Here is a 24833-nt window from a genome sequence, read left to right on the forward strand (position 1 = left end):
GAGGCCGAAGCTTCGGGAAGGCTGCTCCCTCTGGCTCGGCCTCTCCGGCCACCAGCCTGGCAGTGAGGCAGCCTTAGTTCTGTAAACCTGTGACTGTGAACCTAGTCAGGGCCGGGAGGTGGGCTGTATACTTACCTGCATCTAAAAGGACCAATCCAGCTTTCCACAAGTCTGTTTCTCCTGATTTTCAAAATTGAAAAGAAGCAAACTTGTTACTTAAACAAAACCAGTGAGAAAACTCTCAAGTGAACTGCAAAGGTGATAATGTTTCCCAGTTGTGGCAAAAAAAGTCCAGTAAAGGATCATGGGACCAGATTTTCAGTGAAGCAACCTGAAATCTGTTGGACTTTTCCCATCTAAAATTCTAACAGCCAAAGGCCAAAACATCTTGACTCCTTGCTTTTTTTCATCCTGCACCAAGAACCGTGGAATATAGAAATCTTAGAATTCAAAGGGACCAAAAGCTCATCTTGTCCGAAGCAACACCTCAACCTGCTCTTACAACATCTCTACCAAGTCCTTGAATACCTCCAGAGACAGGGAATTCATTACAGTACCAACTAAAGTGGCACATTCCTTCTTGGACTTTGAGAAAAATTTCATTTGTAAAGCTGAAATCTTTCGCTCAAATCCCCATCCATCCATCCATCCATCCATCCATCCATCCATATTTATTATGCATCTGCCATGTGCTTAATATCATTCTAGGTACATTTGTCCCACTTGTCTATCTGGGTTTTCTTTCTTGGTTCTCCAAGAACAAATCTTCAAGAGGCAGGCAGGCCACTTGTTTTTGGGGGCTCCACTTCTCACTGTGTGCCTGCAGCAGAATAAAGCAAAATGACACCTGGCATCCTCTAGGCAGTAAAATGTTTACTACCCTTCCCAAGTAACTATAGAAGGAGTGGCTGGGAGGGGGAAACTGTTACCTAAGAGTCCCTGATCCCTTTTGGGAGGGGCTCAGAAGTGGCATGAACACGTTAGGAAAATGCATAAGGACACCAAAATGGCTGTGTGCAGCTTTTGTTGCTTTCTTTCTTTTTCTCTCTTTGAGCTCAGAAGGCTGAGGGCATCAACTCTTTCATTTCTTAAAGGCTATTGGCTTTGCTGCCTGCTGGAATTATGAACACATTCAAAGGAAGTGATATTTTTCTTCACGTGATCAAGTTGCCAGGCTGTTTGGAGAAGAAAGCAGTCTGTGCTCTTGCACATTCTGGTTTATTGGTGAGACCTGAGTTTAATCTGGTTCATCTGTTAACCAGGGGTGTGACCTTGAACAAGTCACTACCCTCTGTGAACCTCAGTTGCTTTGGGAATAGCATAGCAGGTTGGGCTAGGTGGTCTCCAACCTTAAAATATGTATGGTTTATATTTATAAACATTCTGCTTCCTTAGCCTTTTTACTGTATTGCCACCTCCAGGTAAAAATGTGCACTTTGCTCTTTTCTTAAAACAAATGATATACCAGTGGCCCGTCTCAGATTTTCCCCAAGGCTTTCTGCACCGTTGAATGTCATGAAGAATAGAATGTTGGATGCTCTATTAGTTCAGTAGGAGATAAAGAGTTCCCTGACATCAGGAATTTCCTTGCTTCTGATTCCTGTCTGGAAGTCTGTCCTTCTGTTAGTGCCACTTTCATTTTGTTTGGGACAAGTTTGAACCAAATCACTTTTATCCAAAAGCTGAGGGCTGAAAAATATTTGGACAGCTGAGACTGGTGTTTCTTGGGCTTTGTGGTAATGAGGGGCAAATTTGCAAGAACATTTGTATTCTGAAGTCACAGAGGAACAGGGTTCTATGGAGAAATAAGAAGTCAGGTGACGTGTGTTCAGTCCCCTTCTCTGATCCCCAGTTTCCTCCTATGGAAAGCTGAGCTTACAGGGTAGAACATTCAGAGGAGATAAATGTATGTAAAATCACCCTGAAAAGTGTAATTCACTCTTAAGAAAACAGGCAATTATTTTTGCGGCAATCCTTGCTTGGTCATCTCATAGATATGGTGGCTAGAAGTAGGTTTTGGTTCTGAATGATTTCCATGGTAAACAGGTAGAAACAGTTAATATCCATTGAGAGCTTCTTCATTGTCTTAATAAAAGTATTATGTGGCAGTAACCCTGTGAATAGGTACGACCATGACCCCATCTTACAGATGAGGAAACTGATGCACAGGGAGTGGCAGAGCTGGACTTCAAGTCCAGATAGGCTTCAGAGGCTGTCCTAAACCACCACCTGCTGAGGTAGAATGATTGAGGGGTCATCATGCTGCCAGCATTTCGGGTCTCTTAGGCCCCCTGTGGCTCACATCAAGTGTGATGTTTAATTTCACGTGTCGTCTTGGCTAGGTTATGAGGTCCAGTTGTTTGGTGAAGCAAGTGCTGGCCTGGTTGTCATTGTGAAGGTATTCTGTAGATGGATTTGCATCTACAGCTGTTTGCATCTACAGTCAACAAAGGAGATTGCCCTCAGCACTGAGGGGAGTCTCTTCATCTAATCTGTTGGAGGTCTTAAAAGCCAGAACTGAGGATTTCAGAAGTCAAAAAGAAGAATTTCTGCCTCTGCTTCAGCCAGCCAGCTTCTCCAGGGGAATTCATCTTCATTTTCATCAAAGTTTCCAACTTGGGGCCTGCCCTATGGAATCAGGATTTGCCAATCTCCACAGCCATATTATCCAATTCCTAGAATAAATCTCATATATAGATATCCTGTCAGTTCTGTTTCTCTGAAGGACTCTGGTTAAAACACCAAGGGTAGCTAAGTCTTCAAAAGGGTCAGGAGCTATGCCTGCTTGAGATGGGGCAATGCATCTCCTTGCATTGCTTAGGGCTCCTTCTGCTTGCCCTGCACACCTGGAAGCCACCAGCCCAGGGCCCAAGCAGGGGCTACCCCACATGGCCCTCAGAGCTCTGAAGTTTGATGGGATGGAAACCCAGAAGGCCCTTCTGCTCCCTGTTTTGTGCCCTCAGCGACCACCCCGGATACCATTTTTAGGAGGAGGTGGCAGTGTGAAGAGCAGCTGGCTCCAGAGCTACAGGGATCTCCTCGCCTCATGTCCCAGTGGCTTAATGCCAAGGGCTGTACATTCCTCTGGGGCACCTCCCTTCTGTACTGAGATGTGGAGCACTGCGGGTGTCTGCCAGGCCCGCGGCCCAGCACCCGGGGCTTTCAGAGAGGTTGAGGGACGTCTGAGGTCCTGGGCACAGTCCATTGTAGGTAGCATTGACGGTCGCAGGTCTACAGCTGGGTTTAACTCCAACAGAGCTCAGGTACCTTGAAGCAAACCAGCACAGGGATGGTTCTGAGGAAGGGCCACCGAGTTGTAACTGGAACCATCAGGAGTGCAGTTCCGCCCCACCTTTCCTGTGAATTCCACAGGCGGGGCCAGGCTGGAGCCAGTGGATCCAGGTGGGAGGGGCAGGGTCTGGCATTGGGGGGCTCGGTTCGTAGGAGGCAGTGGCCTTCTGATGGACTCTGTAGGGAGAGGCTGTGGGGCCTGGGAAGGCAGAAGATTCCACCTAGAATCTGAAAACACTTGATTCATCATACAAGGCTGTTTGTATGTTGATGGGTTGCCTTAAACACAGAGGAAATGTTTAGCAGGGCTCACCGGAATGGGTCTCGTGTGACAGATATATTTTTATCAGTGCCTGGAATGGAGACAGGTGGTGTGTTGATTAGTTTTGTGGCTGACACAGAGGTTAGAAGGATCACTAGCACATTAAAAGACAGAATTAAGATCCAGGAAGATTGCAATAGACTAAACGAAGGGAGAATTTGATAGAGACAGTTGTAATATCCCAACTTAGGTTCAAAAACTCAATTGCACTAGACAGGAATAGGGTGACCTGCTTCTATAGAAGTACAAGAGGAAGAAGCCTGGGGCTTCAGTTATTGCAAGCTCTGTAGGAGCTGAGCCAGCGGTGAGCAGAGCTTTCCCCAAATAGACCTTGGGATGTTATAATGGAGGCCGAATTTTCAGGACAGGGGAGGCAATTCCCCAGCACCTAACCCTTCAGCTTCATGTTCTGCTCTGGGTGCCCTGTTTTAAGACTCATTAACAAAATATTGTGTAGCTAGGGGATGAACGGGAAACCAAGTCACATAAGGGCCTGTTGGAGGGATTGGGGAAATTTATCCTTTAGGTCTGAAGGAGGACATGATGGCTGGTTTCACATATTTGAAAGGCTCTCAAACTTTTTGGTCTCAGGACCTCTTTCTCTCTTAAACATTATTAATGACCACCCACCCACCCACCCACAAGAGCTTTTGTTTATGTGGATTTGAGTTTTTGTTTTTGACCATGGTAGACATTAAAACTGTGCCTTCTCCCATTTGAAACAGAATAATAACTAGCTATTTATTTAACTAGCAAATCACTTTAAATAATCATAGACTATTATATTTTAACATATTTATGAAAAATAACTATTTTCTAAAACAAAAAAAGTGCAGGGAGAAGAGTGGCACATTTCTTCAAATGCCTGGCTTAAGAGAAGGCAGTGGAACTGCGTATCAGCTTCTGCAGGCAACCTGTTGTGGTATGTTGCTTTGGTTAACGTATATGAGGAAAATCTGGGCTCAGGAAGATATATAGTTGGGCAAGGAGCTCCTGGAAGACTGCCGGAAGCCGGGTCCTCATACCACCCTTTGAGAACCGCGAGTTTAGAACAACAGGCTGAGGTTCCGTAAAAGTAGATAGAACCACGCTGCCCGCCAAATGACACGAAGTTATCAGATAGAGGGTAAAAGCCCCCACCAGGCATCCCATCAGGGATTCGTTGTTCGACAGAGAGACTCTGCACAGTTCTTTCCATTTCCATGATCTGCTTGTTCTAGGCAAGGAACTGTGCAAGATCACATCCCCGGTGAGAGCTGGTGGAAAGGTGCCCAAGGCTCCTGCCGGTCTTACCTGCTTTCACTCGTGGTGTGCAAAGAGGAGGTACAGCAGGGTCTCTTGCCTAGTCTAGGTGTGATCCCTGCAGGCTGGGAGAGGCCTTCCACAGCAAGCAAGGGGTGGGTCTGAGATGATGGTGGGGATGAGGGGAGCAGTGTGGAATGCATGGGTATTTGCACTTGATCCCAGAGGCCAGTGGCTGGGCAGGGTGGGGGGATAGGAGGCTTAGGGGGAGCCTCTCGAAATGGCATAAACTGGATAAGAACAGTTGGGCATCTGAGCTGCCAGAGGTTTCCTTTCTGATACACAGGCAAAGCAAAGAGACATTTTCTAGAGGTTAAAATAACTTGGTACAACCCCAAACTCCGGAGACCTGGAATTGAGCTGCAGAGGCCAGCACCTGTGGGAGGACTGTGTTGTGTTTGCAGGTGCAGCAGAGCAAAGCCTTAGGGGGCAGGGGTGGTGCACAGCGGGTGGCTTACCCAGGCTGGCCTCGGCTCCGGCACGTTTCTGGAAAGCAGCTCCCAGTGAATCCTGCCTCTGGGTACCTGAGGGGATTACAGAAGGCCAGCAATCCACATGCAACCAGCAAGCTGCTTTCTTCCCTTATTTTGCCCCCCAATGAATGTGACCTGAGTTCAGATTTTCCTTGGAAGTCAGCCAAGCCCTCTGTGGTTGGCTCCACTTTGGGGGCTTGCTGAGGAGGCAGAAAGCCCGGCCAAGGGGACAAAAGCGGAGGATGCCCCCAAGGACTCGATGAGGACCAAGATGGCCTGGGACTCTGCCGGCCCAGCTTTCTGTTTCTTGAGCCCTTTTGTCCGGAAGAGCAGCATGGACCCTGGCAAAGATGCAATTATGAAGTTGGTGGAAGCTGCTAGCCCTGTCCAGGGGACTCTGAGAGCCCTGCTCCTGATGCAGTGCAAAGCAAAACAGAACCTGCGGTCTCTAGGATTCTTTTAACTCCCTGAGGAGGAAGACCTGGACTTCAGCTCCCAGCCTAGCAGCTTCAAAGGGAATTTTATTCCTCCTTTAGAGCTATGGACCAGGCCCAGAGCAGAGTTTGTGGAAAGCATCTAGCCCTGCCTGATTTTCTTTTTCTTCTCTGTAGGCCTCAGCAACGCCACAGAGACAAGAACTTCCTTCACCCTTCTGCCTTTCCAGTTCTTGGGCCAAACCACTAAGGGGTGTACCCAGAAGTGAAGAAAAGGGAGGCAGGGAATGTACCAATTTGCAGGAGAATTCCTGGAGGAAAGAATGTATCTCTATACTATGTATTATAGATGAACCCGAGCAAAATCGGCTCTCTTCTTTTCCGGGGAGATGATAAAAATTTCCTCCAGCTCCTACTGCCTAGTTCCTCATGCAGAAACACGAGGGAATGCCTTTCCAGGTTTCTAGGTGCCTGGTAATGGAATCCTTAGGACCTTTTCCACAAAGTCACCTTTAGGGCGTTGAGATTCTTGAAAGGCTTTGCTTATGGACCAGCTCCTTTACTTTCCTTATGAGTTTCCTTATAAGTTGGACCCTGGAGCAGAATCTTCTGTTGGCCTAATTGGTTCAGTGCCTTCTGTTCACATCTCAATCAAATGGCAATGATTTGGAAAGGCAAACCCTCCGTGAACAAGCTCACTTTTCATCAGTAGCTGGAAAGGTGAATTCCTACCTGGGTTGGCTCGGGCGCTGTCCTGGCTGCTCGAGTGGGTGGTGGCCCAGAGACCTGCAATTACAGGGGACTGGTCAGAGCATGCATTTTAATCTTCCTGCTCTCATTCTTTCCATGATGCACTCTAGCAAGACATTTCCAAGGTCAGAAGCCAGGTAAAGCTTCATCCTTGGGTGGTCTGAACCTGCCCCGGAGAAGGCATTGAGATGGGGAGAAAAAGGAAACAAAATTTACAGCCCTGACTGAAAAGTCCAGGTTGTAACAACTGTCAAAGGAAGTGTCCTTTACTAAAGTGCCATGTTTCTTTACATTTCGTTATTCTTACAACAGTTCTCAACTGTGCCATCATGAGGAGGACAAGGCAATCCTTCAATAGAAATGTCACTTAACATTTAGCAATTTGCTTAAACTGAGTTAACATGGTGTTGATGCAAATAGCATTAGCTTTCAGTCATTTTTAAAGGTACACAACAGGTTAGCCTTAATTACTCAGCTAGAGAATCAAATATATTTCAGCATCCATTATTAATTGGGCAGTTTCTCCGAAGCAAGATTTTTAAAGGGAAGAGGGCAATGGGGGATTTTGGGGAAAAGAGGCCATGTAAAAACCAGCGGAGGGGAAAGAACCAAGTTTCATGGAGGGGAAGAGATGAGAGTTCAGGGGAAAAAATCAGTTTCTCTTAGAACTGGATTTATCTGCAATAGCTCCATCTGTAAATGACTCCTTTTGCCTTTGGTTCAGTTATTTGGTTACAAACTCAAAAGAACTTTATTTTCTCTCTAATCAAAAAGATAAAACATGCTTACTGTAAAAAAATATATAAATATACTACATATAATAAGAAATCCCCTGCCAACCCTTTCTTCAGCAGTTAGCAGTATGCAGTTCTGGTGTACATTTTCCGTCCCCTCTACTGTGCCCATGTTCACATGTACGACACATACAATTACGAAGATGAGGTTGGCAACCATATTGTGTAGCCTGACTTAATCTGTCACTGGCTCATCTTCCCATGTTGGGAAGCGCACATATTCATCATAACTTCAATGACTGTAGAGCAGTTTCCTTAACGTTCTAACAATGGACAATTAAACTGTTTCTATTTATTTTTCTATTATGAACAACATCTGGGTCCATGCTTGTTTTCACTCTTGACTGATAACTATTTTAGGATATATTCCTCAAAGTGCAAATTCTGGGTCATTTCTCCACATTCTTGCCAACACTAAGAATTACCAATTTCCAATCTGAATTGTTGAAAAATGTCATTTTATTGTTTATTTGCATTCATTTGACTCCTGGTGAGGCTGAACATCTTTTGTTAAATTTCTTGGCTATTTGCAGTTCTTCCTCTGTGTCTTATCTGATTGGGAACTTTACTCATTTTTCTTTTGAATGTTTGTCTGTCTCTTAATATTTGTGAGACTGGAGTTTAAGAAAAATCTTCTCCAGACTCCTTAAGGAAGATGAACTTGCACAGGGAGCTAACTGTTGGTGGGAGGGAAATGGGATGTGGAAGGGATGCGCAGTGCAGATGCCAGCCTCGCTTCCTGCCCCACGTTTCACCACTTCCTTCCTGTTGGCTGCCCTTGGTCAGGGGGTACCGTGGGGAGTAGGAAGGAGGAAGATCACAGTCACTACTGTGCCTGGCATGAGGTGGTGCTCTGCTTCCCCTCCTGGCCTACCCTTGGTTGGTACACACATTTGATCTGTTAAATCAGCTGAGACAACCATGGCACTTTTGGAAACGAACCTGAGTAGGAAAACAAGAGTGGTCACTCCACCTTCTAAGCTTCTGGTAGATTCAGGTGGCCCTGCTGAGGGGTTCTCAGTGTTTTCAGGACTCTTTCCTGGCATCTCTCTGCCCACAGGATGCAGCTCTGTGGCTGCCCTGGGTTTTCTAGGTCAGTGTAGATGTTGGAGTCCCCGACAGAGAACAGCCCCACCCCTGCCCTGTGCAGGTCTCTGTCACTCTGGTTCTTGGCTCCCTTACCCTCAGCCTAGACTTGCTCCTCTCCATCTTGTTTGGTTTGAGCAATCACAAGTCAGTCAAAGGGCCATGAGGTGACCTTGGCAGCAGGCCCCATCCTGCCTTGGAGTCCTTCCACCTGGGCCAGCTCCTCCTCACGGACTTGGAGGGCTTCTGTCTTGTCTGGCTGCAAACTTCGACTCTCTGTTGGACCCCCTCCATGTTCCTGCGTCTTGCCGGAGGAGTTGCTCTTCACCTCGTCATAGAGGAGCGATGACTCCTGGACCTTAAGTCCGATATACAAGTGGCTTCTGTTCTGGCCACACTTCTGTCAGATGTCCTAGGCTGGAGCGGCCTCTGCAAGGTCTTGGTGGGACATGGTTGCTGATGTGCCCCAAGACCCTAGAACAGTGCCTGACACATGGTAGGTACTCAATAAATATTTGCTGAGTGAATAAATCAATTAGGGTTTTTGATTGAACACCCATCCACAACACTTCTAGAATGTTTTGACTACAATCACACATATAAGAGAAAAAAGAAAAATACTTAATAAACGTGGTAACAGAAACTCACTTGTTTATCTGCAGTAGGAGAGTTGTTCTAATTGGCAGAATATTTTCAGCTCATTTGAAGGAAAAAAGAGTTATCCAAATACTAAATATTATTTAATATTGCTTAATTTAATTAGTGATCATATTAAATATTATTTAATATAGTTAATATAGTATTTAGTGATATTGCATATTTTGATATAGTTAAATATGTTATTTAATGTAATTGATACAGTTTAAAACCTCAGCAAATATTTATAGCTATACATGAAGACATAGGCATTCAGAAAAGTAGACTGGAAGTTATCTAGGGCTGTGGGTATAGGATAAAGGGGATACAGTGAGTGACTTTAATGAGTACGAGGTTTCTTGGGGTGGGGGCGATAAAAATGTTCTAAAATTGTGGTGATTGCATATCTGTGAATATATTAAAATAACACTATATTGTACGTTTCAAATGGGTGAATTGTGTGGTATGTGAAAAATATCTCAGTAGAGGTGTTATTCAAAAAAAAAAAAAGACATAGGCATTCAAACATCGATTTTCACTTCTCTCTGGGCCTATGGACAATGCTTTCAGTAGGCAGCACGTTTTCTCAGAAGCCCTCTCTCCACCGCCAGGCTGGCTGGCTGTCGAGCCTGCTCCCAGTGTTTGCCCAGCGGGCCGCGGGGCAGCCTGGGGAGCGGGTGCTGGACCAGGATGAAGAAGGAGCACAGCAGCCAGGGGGCTGCTGTCCAGAGTCCCTGTCCCCATGCCAGGAATAAGGCAGCTCTGCCAGATTGGGAGCCACTACTTTCAAGTTTCTTGAGGTTTTTCCATAAGCCCAGGCCCAACGCACAACACGATTTCAAAGCTCCCAATGTAGCCGAGTAAATATGCCCCACATTTAATTATATGTGTTATGTAAAAGTCAGTGTCCTCTGAGGAAACTCAGGGAGAAATGACTTACTAATATGTGCTCAGCGACTCAAAATCTTTGAAAGAATCAAGGGCTCTCAAAGTGAAGAGCCTGAAATTAAGGAAAAAGAAAACTTCTGGCTGCAGGGTCCCCGGTCACCCCAGGTCACCCCTGCTACCCAGGATGTTCCCTGTTTCTCTGTCACTGTCAGGTGTGCTTGTGTTAGCCTGAGTATGAGTTAAGCATCAATAGTATAGTAGGGGAGTGTCCGGTGTATTTCAGAAACCCAAATAGTTTTTATGATGCCTTTGCTTTGGAACTTCATATCACAGCTTCTTCTGTGAGTTGTCTGTAACATGAAATAATAATAATCCCTAATTCATAGAGTTGTTGGTATGTTTACATGCAAGAATTGCATGCAGTGTAACTGGCACATGGAAAATACGGACTAGGGGCGTGCTGTTATTTTTTATTAATTACAGCAGGAGTTGCCTGTGTCTAGCACCTTCTATTCTTGCCATTTCACCCATGTCAAGTTGGAGCTCCATGTAGGTCAGGACCCTGCTGCCCAGGGTGTGGGTTGGTGGCAGGGATACCTCCGAGTGGCCGAGTCCCACGGGGCCGGGCTGCTGGGGTTTGAATCCCAGCTCGGCCACTTCCCAGCTGTGTGACCTGGGGCCAGTTTCCTTGCACTCTCTCCTTGGTTTCCTCAGCAATACCATGGATTAATCACATTAGAGCCAATCTATTTCATAGGGTTGTTATGAAGGTTCAGTAGGCTAATATTTATAAAGTGCTTAGAAGGATATCTAGCACATTGTAAGTGTGAATCTGAATTTGTTAAATAAATAGATAGCTGGGCTCTAATATAGAAGGCAGGGAGGGCCATGCTTTGTGGCAGTAAGATCTGGAAGCTCGAAATGTGGTGGAAAAGCACAAGTCCTGGCCCAGGGACCGTGTGGGAAACGTAGGAAAAATTATTGGGGCAACAGGGCCCTTCAGCAGTGGAATTTCCTGTCTGCTTCCCAGGAGACCTTTAGACCTTTAGAAATGAGATGGGCATTTATTAGCCCAGGGTGTTGCAGCCTGCATGGAAACTCGAGATTGAACTATCGAAGGAGCTCTCGGAGTCCTGTCTGATGTAACGCCGAGGTTAACCTCATAAATTGGACTTGGCTAAACCCCAAGACATGAATTAAGAAATGGATATAAACAGTAAGATGAATAAGCAATCAGAAAAGGGATAAAATTTTGAGCCATATGGGTTTTCCTAAAGGGATTCTTTTTGTTTTGTTTGTTTTTAATATTTGAAGACTTCTGGGAGTATACCATTTACCACATAAACACATGCAAAAAAAGCCAACAATGTTTATATAGAAACCTACTAACCTTCAAATGAGCTTTTGGAGAAATGAGGATTTTTGCAATAGGGAAGTTTCATGTACTATCCTACCTTCAAAATACAGTGACAGCAGTCCTATTTTTTGAAGTATTACTGAGCTCCTTCTGCATAGTTTGTTTACCTCTGAGCTAGACTCTGAACTACTGGTGCAAGTTTATCCCTCAGATCTGGGAGGATGCCAGCCACACACTCCTGGCCCAGCTCTCAGCTGCCCCCTACCCCTCACCACCAGCTCAAAACATGAGAGATGGATGCCCTATGCAGGCTTTTAGGCAGAGCTGTTTCTACGAAATCCCAGCCTCCCACTCTTCTTGTCTATAGCAACACAGGGTCTCCCTACTGACCCATCTCTGGGCTCCTGTGGCCCACAGGCTGTGGTCTGGAGCTCCTGGCAGTAGAGGCTGCAGATGGGGGTGGCCTTGGCAAGGCAGTGTAGGTGGCTTCAGCTGTGGTGGTTGCTGGAACCTGGGGCAGGGTGACTGGTTGTGCAGTTGTCCCTGGAACTGATGGCTTCTGATAGGCTTTTCTTGTCTCACCTGTAAGAAAATGGAACTACATTGGGTTCTACAGAACAGCTGCTAGGCTTACAGGACTAGAGGTAAAATGAAATGAACAAAATGATTGAGTGCTAGCCAAGTGCAGAGGTCTGTGCTAGGCATTGTGGGGGTGATATCCTGATGAATGACCCATGATTCCTGCCCGCCAGGAATCTATAGTCTAGACAGAGAGATAAGCCAATAGACAAACCAAAGATTAAATAACAATAACATATTTAAATGACAGTTCAAAACTACAAACATAGACAAGTTAGAACACGAATAATTTGTCAAATTAATTGCACAGACTCTAGAAACAATGGTTCATAAAGACGTATTTTTATATTTTTCTATTTCAACCCACATTGGCCCAGAGATAGAAGGTATTCTGGAGGCTTTCTCAGTGACTCACTCAGTGAATACGTTTTTGATGTTCTAGTTTACACTGGTTCATGACTAGTCAACTAACTTCTTTGGGCCCCAGTTTCCTCATCTGTAAACGGGGGTACCGGAACCTAACTGGGTGATAAAGGTCATCTAGTTTCTACTTCTAAATTTTGCTCTTAGGCCAGGCCTGACAATTTAGGTTCTTTCCATACTTTAAAGGTGACTGTAGTTGACTCCATTCAAATTAAGTCTCAATTTGGGCCCCTTGAGGCTATCCCTGAAGGTTAAGGACACTGGGGCAAGTAGCTGTTCCCTGGGAATCAGAGACCATCTTGAGGTCCGTGGTTGTGTACCTGAGGGAGATGTTCCAAAAAAATGCGACATCTCTGCCAGCCCGCAGAGGAGACAAGCGTCCACAGTCACGTGTGCCTGCTGAGAGCCACTGGGGGCTATGCCAGCTGCTATGCCTGCGCATCTCTATTCGTTCCCTAGTGCTGCTATCACAAATTACCACAAACTGTGTTGTTCTCACAGTTCTGGAGGCCAGAATTCTAAATCGACATTGCTGGGCTGAAATGAAGACTTTGGCAGGCTGCACTTACTCTGAGGCTTCCTCCTTGCCTCTTCCAGCTGCTGTTGTCTGCCGGCGTCCTTGGCTTGTGGCTGCATCGCTCCAGTCTTCAAGACCAACATCTTCAAGTCTCTGCTCTGTCCTCCCATGGTCTTCTCCTCTGTGTGCAATCTCTCTCTGCCTCTCTCGCGTAATTAAGGGGTATGCGAGATCGCATTGAAGGTCTACTCAGACGGTCCAGGATGACCTCCCCATCTCAGAAATCTTAATCACATCTGCATGACTTTTTTTTTTCTTTTCTTTTCTTTTCTTTCTTTTTTTTTTTTTCCATATAAGGAAACATTCCTTGATTCCAGGAATTAGAGTGTGGACATCTTTTGGGGGGCCATTATTCAGGCTATCACAGCATCCCAACTCCAGCCTCAATTCTGCTTGAGGCTGATGAGTTTTTGGCACACAGAACAGTAGGCTAAGGGGGCTAGCATCTGAGATGAGAGGGCCCTGCTCTCCTCATGGGAACCATCCTCTTTGATGTCCTACGGCATCCTGGTAAAGGAGTGCCAGAACCATGGCCCCAGATCAGCCGTGCAGACAAACATGTGCTGGGGTGTTTGGATCCACTGCCCAGCACTGGCACCTGCTCCTTTTCCCACCTTGACATTGCACCTCCTGCAGGAATCACAGCACTGACTTGGGGGAGCAGGTCGGCCACCAGCTCCCCTAGAATTGGTTGGAGCCCAGCCTTTCAAGCAGCCTTGCTGGCACTAGCCTGGTGAGGCAGGAAGCTGACAGTTGGGCACCTTTACATCTGCCCGTGGACTTGGCCAGGCAAATTAGCAAAGAGCTGGCAGCACCCTCCAGGGTTCAGCCAGTCTTCACACCATCCTCAGGCAAAGTCAAACCTGTGTAATTTATGACGTTTCCATTACTTTAGAGGGATTGAGCTTTCATAGCAAGTCCTAGGGAAGTTTCCAGTTTCTCCCAAGTACCCTTTTGTCTTACCCTCTGGTAAATGCTACCAGGCATTAATGCCTCTAGGGATAGAGAGGTCGAACCTTTTCCCACTTTATACAAGGAAAAGCCATTGAATAGAATCACTTGCGTATTTTATGGAATAAGACATAATTATTAATCTGGATAGAAACATACAAATAAGCTAACTGTCTATTTTACTTGCAAACCATTAATTAAACTACAGTGTACTAAAAATAAAATTTCTACTTGTGAACACTGAACACTTTTGCCACCTTTAAACTTATTAGTTGTAGAAATTTTGAGTTACCTTTTTCTCATACCGTTAGCTAATTCTCAGGCTTCTGACAGCCCCAATCTGTTAACATTGATTTGCTGGAGAGCAGGTTAAATATCTTGAGGGCAGCCTTTGTGTTGCTTGCTTAGAACACAGATGTTTTTAAGCACATCATAAAATCAACCAACATAAGCCATCTCTCTGGGCTTCCATGGGCTACCATGGCTTGTTTTTGCCTGCTCTCCACTATCGATCAGAACTATCTTTAAGAGGGGAGGCAGAGAAAATCACTCTACTCTGATTACTCCCAATTCCTTACTGAACATAATGTCCTTGATGATGCCCAAAGGGAATTCTTCATGGGATCAGGTTCTTTTTGAGCAATTTGAAATAAAATAAGTAAAATAGTTTCTTCATACAGTCTCAGATACATGGAAAGTTTGGTGTCTTCGAGGATTTTCATGAGAAAAAAATTTAAAAACTTCCTTTAGCTTCTTAACACATAACTCGTTTGGACAAGGTCAAGGATGGCTTTTGACAGCAGCTTCTCAGCAGCAGTAGGTCCCTCCGAGCTCCCCATGCCTAGCTTAAGGCATTGGAATGTCAGTGGAGGAATTATAAGTGCTGATTCCAGGGCCCGGCTCACAGAGATTCTGGTTCCCTCCATCGGGTGTGTGTCTTGGAAATCTGATTTGAGAACCACAGCTGGCACCAGCTTTGACTCCTAGCTTTATCCCTCCCCAGGCCTTGTCACGAAAGCTTTCTGAGCTTGTCTCCCTTCGCTGTAAAGTGGGGATGGTAGTACCTGCTTAGCAGAGCTTTGTCATAATTGAGATCATGTCTACAAGGAGCCCACATGGTGCTTGGCACACGGTAGACATTCAGTAGATGGTAGTAGCTACAATTTACCATCATGATGTACCTCCCCTTCCCCCAGAGGAAAACCGGGCTTTCAGGAGATGTCAAGTGTGAACAAACTGAAGCCAGTTTTGGAGCAAAGCCTGGGAGTCTGAGGGATGGAGGAAGATTTGGTTCTTCCCATCATGGACTCATACATCTTAGGGTCGTAAGTGAGGGAAGGCAATCTAATGTGCGCTGAGCATCTAGTATGTGACAGGTACTACGAAGGCCTCTTACAGATAAGCATTCATGTTTACTATTAATCACAATCTTGGAAGTTGATCCAAGTATTCCCATTTTTAAGAAAAGGAACAGATTTTCAAAGAGGTCAAGAAAAGTATCACATAGACAGTTGGTAGCAGAGCCAGGATTTGAACCTAGATTTGTTTGGTTCCAAATTCTGGGCTCTTTTCCACAAAAGGGAGGCAGAAGCAGAAGGCAGGTCACATGCTTCAAGATTCCTGAATGAGGCTCTCATTAGAGGGAAGCCCGAGGTCTTTCTAGGGTTCTGTCTGAAGAAGCCTTATTCTCAAAGGAGGGTAAGGAGGTGCCGGGGTGGGCAAAGGCAGTGACGGCAGGTTACCACCATAGACTTGAGCTTGACTTTCTTCCAGGGTAAGGGGATGAGCTTACAGCCCGGGGGAGCTGGCAGGGGTTTTCCTTGGCACTCTTGCTCAGCAATGACCAACGTGGATTTGCTTTCCTCCCTCTCACTGTGGTGCCAGGATGCTCCTTCCCAGTTTTTGGTGAACTTCTGCAAACCAGCACTTACCTATTTCTGTTCAACTCAGTGTACCTTTAGGCTTTAGCCAGATTACAGCTGCCTGTCTAATGGTTGCTGTCTGCCTGTGGGAACACCACCTAAATCTCAGATAATGCCTGTTGTCAGTGTGACTTGCACAAGGCAAATCAAAATGCCTTTTCTTTTTCCAGTGAGATAATAGCCCATGGAAGGAGGTTGTTATGCTTTGGTTGGGGGTCCATCCTAGCCTGGATTTCCTGTTAATTCACATTCTTGCAGAAAGTAAGAAACGTTTATAGAGGCATGCTGAGACCTGTACCAAAAGCTGGCTCTCACCTCTTCATCCCTTCTGCTTCTTTCAATTTCTAAAGGAATTTTATTATTTAGGAAAGAGTTGCAACAAAGGGGGCCACGCCTTCATAGTTCCCTTGGGACCTTTTCATTTGAATTGATGAAAACTCATTCTCTGGTGTGACTGTGACTTCAAAGAGAGGCTCTTCTATCTTGAAGAGGTGAGACCTCAAGTATCCCTTTTATGTTGGAATCCTTGGGGTTTAGCTTATGGCCCAGTGCACAGGGGGTGTTTATGGTTATTGAATGAGTAAATGAATTGAATTTTCAGATTCCGACAATCATGAAGCTGATTGTGATACCAGGTGATACTGCCATCGGAAGGTTGAGATATTTAGTAGAGGGGACAAGTGAGGTCAGTGATGTCTGGTGTTTTAACTATGCCTTTGCTCATTTGTAAATTTATGTAGCAACAAATCGCAAGAAAAGCACCTGGCTCACTGGCTCACCTCCTGGCTGTCAGGCACTCAGCTGTATGGACTGGGTGATCGCTGGGGTGGATGGAAATGAAGTTATAGAAATGGTTTCTGCTGTGGAGGACATAGAAATTCAGTGGATTTTATAACCCAAGTCACCCTTTGGCTGTATTTTCTTTCCCCTCACACCTGCCACCTGCCAAATTTGGCTGCTTTCGGGTATATGATCAGTTTCAGTACCGTTTGGGCCAGTTAGACCTGTGCCTTTGGGCAAGTCACTGGACCTCCCTAGAGGTCAGCTTCCTTATCTGTAAAGGCAGATGAAACCCACGCTCTGCCTCAAGGCTGTTGAGTCATATGTGTGCCTGGCACAGAGGCAGCACTTGGCAGTTGTCACAGAGGCTGGCATGGGACTCCTCCTATTGCCTCAGGGTTCTGGCCAAGGCCGAAAGCTAACGCCTGAAGGCACCATGTACCCCCCATTCTAAGTACACAGAGGTGCCACTGGCCTGCCCCCGGGTGGGTCCAACCCAGTGGAACCTGCACAATCGCCAGCCCCACCTCACCCAGCCCATCCCTGGAAGGAAAGGACCAGAAGAAGGAGAGGGGTCAGTAGCCACCTTTTGGGGAGTGCAGTGTTCAGGGCAAGAGGCTGTTCCCTCTCTCCTGCATGCTTTGCCCTCCCCAAATCAAATGAATGCCCTTCAAGAGAGTCACTCCTCAAGATTGGAGGGGCTGTCAGAGCAGGCAGACAGGCCTCTCATTCCCAGGTGACACTCTCTGAGTCATAGGACCCAGAGGCCCACCCTGGTGCTCTGTAGAGCGGAGCTTGGAGAGAAAGTCTGGGGGTAGTATTCTGGGAGTGCAGAAGAATGCTTTTTCCCCAGGGGAAAAACTAGGAGGTGCCTGCCCTGTGGCCCTGAAGTTGGGGGCCTCACTTGAACATGGAGACTGTTTCTTCACTAGGAACCTCTTAAAAGGGGCTTCTGGGGTGGCCCAGGCTTGCAGAGCTCAGGAGGTCAAAGCCAGTGGGTTGGGAAGGGGAAAATGACCTCCCCTCATTCCGGTTCTCCTAGGCCCTGGAGGGGATGGAAGGGAACCCCTGGATTCCCATGGCTCCACATGAAGGGACAGGAAACGAGGCTGCCGGGGCTGCAGGGCCTGGTATAGCTAACTTGGAGAGGGGGCGGGGCATGGGCCTGAGACCCCTTTGAAGGGTACACAGACATGGAGGGAGCCAGAAAAAGCTGAACACTGCCCCCCTTGCCCCAGGTGACCACACATATCACCTACTCGGAACTTCTGTATCAGCAAAGGCCCCGGGCCTGGGTGGGATAGTGGAGGGCAGGCCCACTCTCCTTTCCCAATCTGCCAGTCCTCAAGGAGACTTCTACCACCTGTTGCTCTTCCTTGGGCCCACACCAAAAGGGAAGAGGTGGTGCTGGGGATTGAACCATGTCCCACAAAGACACGCTCAAGTCCTCACCCCTGGTCCTATGGGTGTGGACTCATTTGTAAGTAGAATCTCAAAGACCCTATAAAGATGAGGCCACCTGAATTAGGGTAGACCTAATCCAATATGACTGGGGTCCTTATAAAGAGAGGAAATAGGATATAGTAGGAGGAGACAGACAGCCATATGAACGAGGCAGATATTGAGTTATGGAAGCCACCACCAGAAAGTTACAGACTTTGGAGAAAGCATGGCCTGGTGACACCTTGATTTTGGACTTTTAGCCTCCAAATCTGTGAGACAAAAAAAATCCTTTAGTTTAAGACAACTAGTCTGTGGTATTTGTAATAGCAGGCCTGGAAAACTAAGACTGGTGGTATCTCAGTAACCAGTGGTGTCCCAGGTGGTCCTTGAAGCATCACCACCTATTGCCAGCTTGGGCAGTGGGGGTGGGGGTGGGGTGGGATGCAATGTGGAGGGTGGAGTTCAGCTACATCCTTGCAATTGAGACAAATAAGCAAACAAACAGGATAGAGTTTAATTAATGGATTAATTAAGAAGTCATTAAGGATGCAGTTGGGGTCAGATATTGGGAAAAAAAAAATCCCTACTTGTATGTCAAGGCTCTTCGAGTTAAGACTCTTTATATGCACTGTTTATTATTGAAAGAAAATATAGGAGAATGGTTAAGGAGAGGTTTCTGGAGACAGATTGTGTTTGATTCTCAGCTCTGCTACTTACTAGCTGTGTGGCAAGGGACAAGTTACATAGTCTCTCTCTGCTGCATTTTCCTCAAACTGTAAATTGGGGCCAAGGATGGTATATACTTATGGTGGTGTTGAGATGATTAAAGCACGATAATCATGGAAAGCTCTTGAAGCAGTGCCTAGCACACAGCAAGTACTCAATAAATGCTAACTTCTATTGCTGCTCTTAAACCAGGTTCACCTTAAGTACATGAATAAAACCCAAACAAAATCAGTTAGCCCATCAAGTGTCTGGAAGCAGGGGACAATCCTGTTATAAAGCAACTTGGAGGCTCTCTTTGTGTGGGAGATCACAGCACCCCATAAACACAGTGATGGATCGCACAGTTATTGCTTTAACACAGAAACCTATGAAAAGGTATTTTCCTTTCCTGAGACCTGCCTGCACTCCCTTTTGTGATTCATGTGGAAACTGGGTTGGCACAACCCACAAACAGTGTATTTTTTGGCAGGGGTCATTCGGATTAGCCGCTTGCTGTTACCACATAAGCCACATCATTCTCTTTGAGCTTGTTTCCTGTCAGCTGGCGGGAGACATCTCCAGACAGAATGTCATGTCATCTTCTAAAGTAACAATACAAAAAAATTCAAGGCAATAGTCATTTGGAATGAAAATGGCACCAATACAGAGACAATCTGGAATTGCAAAAAAACCAGAAAAGTAAAGTCTTTGATTCTTCATCCCCAGCCATATGATCCCACTGATTACTGTGCCCATGTACCTGGCATCTGTTAAAATATTATTGAAGTCAGTGGCGCCTGACCAGTTAAGAAGTTAATTTCACCACTATCTCCTAAAACACAGTACTGCATGTTCATGAACTCACAAGATTTCGATTAAATCATATGTGAACACTTGCCTTCTCTGGCAGCTGGGCTTTTAGATGATGAATATGTAAGAGCCGATGGGTAGGTTACACCCTTTTGGGGTTTACCTTCTGCAAAAAAAGGAAAAAAAAAAAAGATTTATTTCTAATGCTAGAAGCTTTAGATGGTTCTGTACTGATAACTTCATCCTCTCCTTCCAGTTTATCTCTTGAGTTCAATAAAATCAGTCTCCCTGTGCTGAATTGTTGATTACAGTAAGAAAGTCAAAGTGGCATTCTGTTTTCCTGTATAGCTTGTGTTTTATTAATATTAGAGTGGAAGCAATAAAATCTCCATGACCCACAGATGTTTAACATTCATACCCTTATTTCACCTGTGAAGATGTGACATGTAAGCTAAGATTCTCATCTATGTGGCTTTGAATGTTTAATTATGTTAGCAGCTAAATGTAAAAACACTCCACGATGCTGTCCTTTTGGGTGATGGCAAGCTCTGGGTCAGGGGCTAGAAAGGCAGTGGATGTGCCTCTCATTTTCACAGACCCTGTGTGAGCCATTTGAATTCCATGGCACTAAAGAAACCTCAAAGTAGGTAAATACAGATCAGCCTTGGAAATAACCATTTGTTTCCCACCCGGGGAGAGAAACTCTTGAGGTCTGGCAAGGAGAAGGAACGCAAATGCCCGTCTGAGGAAACAATGGAGGCAAAGAAAAGAAAAGTAATTGGGTGGGGTGGTTGGGACTGGTTCAGCAGCCACCAAGTCTTTCTCCCACCACGAGGTGACGCCTGGAATTGGGCCATCTGAGCTGGAATGTTGATAAACCCCATGAAAGTTGTTTGTCCGGCTTGTTAGTCATTGAATTCCAGTGCCTAGAGTGATGCTGGCACATAGTAGATGCTTGGAAAATATTTATGTAGTGAATATTGTAATGATTCGATTTCTGTTAAAACTCAGATACCCTTGGGAGGGCGTATCCTTGTTAGCCAATATTTACTTCTAATAATGAAAGCATTTCAGCTCTCCAGCTGGGGGAATACTTTTGTAGGATGGGGTGTGGGTGGGAGATGGTGAGGAGTGATGAACAGGAGGCTGGAGATATGGGACAGAACTCAGTCGCCAAACCTCCTATTGGTGCAGTGCCTGCAGACCAAAAAACAGGGTCATAGGAAGGGCCTGGGTTTGGCAGGAAGAAAATCTAGATTTCTGCTTCTATTTTGCCATTAATGAACCAATTCAATCTCTGAGACGCTCGGTTTTCATTCAGAAAATAGGAATGATGATATAGCCCTAGCTGTTACAGAAAGTTGTAGGAATCTAATGGGAAAAAGTGTTAGAATGTTTAGGAACTAATAGTTTATCACCATAGAGGTGAAAAAATTAATTCTAGTATTACCTATAAATGCCATTGACAATAGAGGTGGGGCAAAATGAGTAGGCTTATTTTGTTTACTTCCTCTCATTAAGAACACCGGGGAAGCAGAACTGGGCATTTCCAGGTCCTCTACCCATCTCCAGGCCTCCTCCAGATAGACAACTCTTGAGGTTCTTCAGACCCAGTGGGGGCCATGCAGAGACATTATCTCCCTCTCTTTGCTAATCTTCTCATGTCTAAAATCCTGTGGTTCTTTCTGTTCTGTTTCTATTCAGAAGGAAGAGAAGCATGCGCTCAGATTTCTGCAATGTGGATCAAAGAACAAATGGGCAGTACTAGGAGGTCCCTCACTGAACTTTCCCATTCCTCGACCAAGAAAAGATCACATTGACCAAAAATTCACAGCCCTCTAGTCCTCTTCCCAGCCCACCGAAGTTCATTAATTAAAGGAGCACAGTGATGTGTGAAAATTGGACAGAAAAAAATGTAGAGAAAGGTCATGGAGGCATGTGAGCTTTCAGAAGAGAATCTTGATATGATCCAGATAAACCGATTGCCCGGGAGCCTCTGAATAATGGGGGCATTCCTCGGAGGCCAGTCAGCTGATATCCTTGTGCACTCTCCCAGTGCATCCATTCAAAAGAGGATTCCTAGCCATTCCAGAAGCACAGATGTTTATTATCATTGGCAAAAAATGTTTGGTTAAATGTTGCTAGGTGGAATGAGGGGAGATGCAAGTTGAGATTTCTAGGGAATAATCTCAGCAGATTGATTTGCATTTAAAAAAAACCCCAAACATTGCTACTCTCATGGAATTAATTTTCTTTTAAACCTCTGTTGGGATTCCTGGATTACTGGCTGAGCATTTAAGATAGAAATGCTCTTATGTGCCAGGAGCTACTTGGTAAACACCTATTTGGAGATCACATTTTTCTCCATGCTCAACAAGTTTGTATTCCAGACATGAGCATTTCTGTGTGGCTCCTGTTCTGAATTCTTTGTTATAAGGTAGAGATTCACAGTGCTATGGTTAAGGCCCTTCTACTGTGACCTGGCAGAGAAATGAGTCTAATTTGAACCCTGGTGAGTAGCATTCAGCAGATAAGTGGAAACAGGGACAGCTCAAGTTGAGAAGAACCCTACAAGGCCTATTTGTATTCTATTCCAACTCTGATCCATGGAGATAGCAGGGGCTTGGGCATGGGATGACTAAATTTGCCTGAAAACCATCCAGATTTGGATAATGACTATATTATGAGACATTTCTCTTTTCCCTGTTTCAGCTGGCCCCCAAGTCAAATTGGCCTTCCATATGTAGCTCCTTCTCAGGGGAATCCCATAGTACCTAACCTTGCTGGGATGCCAGGAAGGATTTCTGGAATTTAGTTAAAAATCCCATGGAGACTCCTTGGAGAAAATGGGAGAGTTGAGGTCTGGAGGAGGGTATATGTAAGATGAGTATAGAACATTGTATTGTGCTAAAGACTAATGTGGACATGTCAAAAGCTGGAAGAGCTCTTATTGGCCAAACCTGGGAAAATCTGAGCATCAAAAAGAATGATGATGATAATGGATTATAACATGTTATGTTAAAAAATAATAATACATGAGTCCAGAGTGGTACTTTAAAAAGGGGGGAGGCACTCTTCTCTATATAAGAATACTAGCTAATAAATGTAAAAGGAATGGCAGAATTAGAAAAATTATAATTTGCAATCACCAATATAATAAATTTTATAGCAAGGACCACACATGCATGTTAAAATCATCAGATGAAATTTACGGGGAATAGGCTCTTCTTGCTGTCTCCAAGTTTCATCACTGACAGATTGCTTATTGATTACAAGGTATCCTGACTGTGGAGAGATATTGTAAAGTATCCAAGTAATCAACTTCAGCGTCACCAATAAATGGACAAACTGACATATGTGCTTCCTGATATAGCCATTGAGATGACATTGTGGATATGCTGTGATCCCACCCATGTAGCAGACTGGCCAAAATGTTTAACCTGAATCCAGTCATGAAGAAACTGTCAGACCAATCCATATGGTGGGACATAGTGCAGGACCACTGGCTGTACTCTTCAAAAATGTCAATACCATTCATGCCCAAAAAAGATCATGGAGTGGTTGACAGATCTAGATTAAAGGTGACTAAATGGATGTGACAATTAAATGCAATGCATGTTCTTTGATTGATGGATTAAAAAAAATTACAATGAAGAATATTTTCAGGATATTTGGATATACTTGCATAAGTACTGTTTATTAATTAATATTGGATCAAAGTTAGGTTTTTTTTTAGGTGTGATATTGTTATTCTGGTCATTTAGGAAAATGTTCTTATTCTTGCAAGATGTGTGTTGAAGTATTTAGGGGTAAAGTGTCACAATGCCTGCAGCTTATTTTCATCTGGATCAGGAAAAAAATTTGATGATAGAAAGATATAGAGATGGATAGATAAAGTAAATGTGGCAAAATATCAACATCCAGGGAATCTAGATGATTACACTATTCTTTCAACTTTTCTGTAAATTTCTAAAATTTCCAAATAAAAGGTTGGGTTGGGGAAATTCACAAAATTACATAAAAGGGGGAGGTTGGGTCATGACAGGACAAAGATTCTTGGTTACCTTTTCACTGTAAAAATCATACCAGTCATTAGCTCATTGATATGACTTTGCAAGAGGGAAAAAGTGAAAATAATTATTTACAAAAGTCCTATGGAGCCAGATAGGGAGAACTCACCAAAGAGTGAGACAATTAATTAAATAAAAATTTAAAAATCTAAGATAAAGTCACAACTCAGCTTTCTCTCTAGCAGCATATGTCCCTATCTATTCATTTACTGGAACTCTCAGAGAATAAGGTTCTGGATATGAGGTACCTCTGGCCTAGCTGAAGGACTAGTTCAAAACTCAAGATTTTAAATGTAGTTCACTTATTTAAGTGTTTGATTGGAAGTACAGATAGCTGCAGTGTTTAAAGCAAACAATTGGAACCTTTTCAGATTTCCAGGTTTGACCTTGTAGTGACTGGTCACTGATTATTATAATTCATTTGAATCCTAATTATCAGAAGAACTAATGCTTCTAATTTTTATGAAATGAGATGGGCCATGAACAAAATCTGTCAGCATATTGGAAAGAGCACATTGCACTCTGTGAGGCCACTTAACCCATTGCTCCATGTTTGGCAGTGTCTCTCCAGTGTGTGAGATATACCTGAGATGATGAAAGATTCTCTCCATCGTGGGAGGCATAACGACTGGACACCATTGGAATAGCTCCCTTTGTACCCAGACTGGCCAGCCACTTTCTGAACAAGTATTTTTCCTCCTGAATTTCCAAGCACACCACTATGAAGAGGGAAAAAAGAGATAATTTTTGAAGAAAGAACAGAAAAATATTGTTTGATTCAATCAACAGACTATCCAACCAGCCTCTATGTTTATCTAGAGATCTGGAAGCAGCGAGATGGGGTAATGGTTGACTTGCGCGGCCCAACCCCCAGGCCTGTTGCCTCCGTCACACCCTGGCCTGGCGTGTGGCCTGGCCGGTGACCTCCCCTAGAATGTTCTTTTGTCCTTTTGTTCTTTTCATGTGACTCGCTTGTTCTGTCAGTCAGGAATTTCTCTGCTCCCAGACCTCATGTTTCCTTTTTTTTTTTTTTTTTTTTCCTTATTTTCTTATTCATTGCTGCCAGATCTTAAGTAAAATCTCTTTCTTGACAATTTCCAATTTGGTTTTGTGACATCACAGAACAACTCCAGTTATTTCAAAGGGTGGTATGAAATTTTTAGAAGCAAAGTTACTTTTGTTCCTTTTAGTTCAGGTTGGGGAGAAAGGTATGCAGCTAAATTAAACTTGGGATAAAGAA

The 24833-nt window shown here is 44.7% G+C and overlaps 1 protein-coding gene across 1 annotated transcript in view; it reads right to left on the reverse strand.

Moving 5' to 3' along the window:
- VIT (vitrin) overlaps positions 1-24833 on the reverse strand; it is a 106498-nt gene that overhangs the window by 35542 nt on the left and 46123 nt on the right. The window contains exons 5-10 of the mRNA XM_037807008.1: positions 24179-24312; positions 19612-19689; positions 11724-11915; positions 6555-6608; positions 5374-5439; positions 136-180 (exon numbers count right to left, since the gene is read on the reverse strand). Of these exons, the coding sequence (XP_037662936.1) occupies positions 136-180; positions 5374-5439; positions 6555-6608; positions 11724-11915; positions 19612-19689; positions 24179-24312 (569 nt within the window). The remainder of the gene's footprint in view (positions 1-135; positions 181-5373; positions 5440-6554; positions 6609-11723; positions 11916-19611; positions 19690-24178; positions 24313-24833) is intronic.

Source organism: Choloepus didactylus, chromosome 17 (genome assembly GCF_015220235.1).
Source record: "Choloepus didactylus isolate mChoDid1 chromosome 17, mChoDid1.pri, whole genome shotgun sequence".
Taxonomy (NCBI): domain Eukaryota; kingdom Metazoa; phylum Chordata; class Mammalia; order Pilosa; family Megalonychidae; genus Choloepus; species Choloepus didactylus.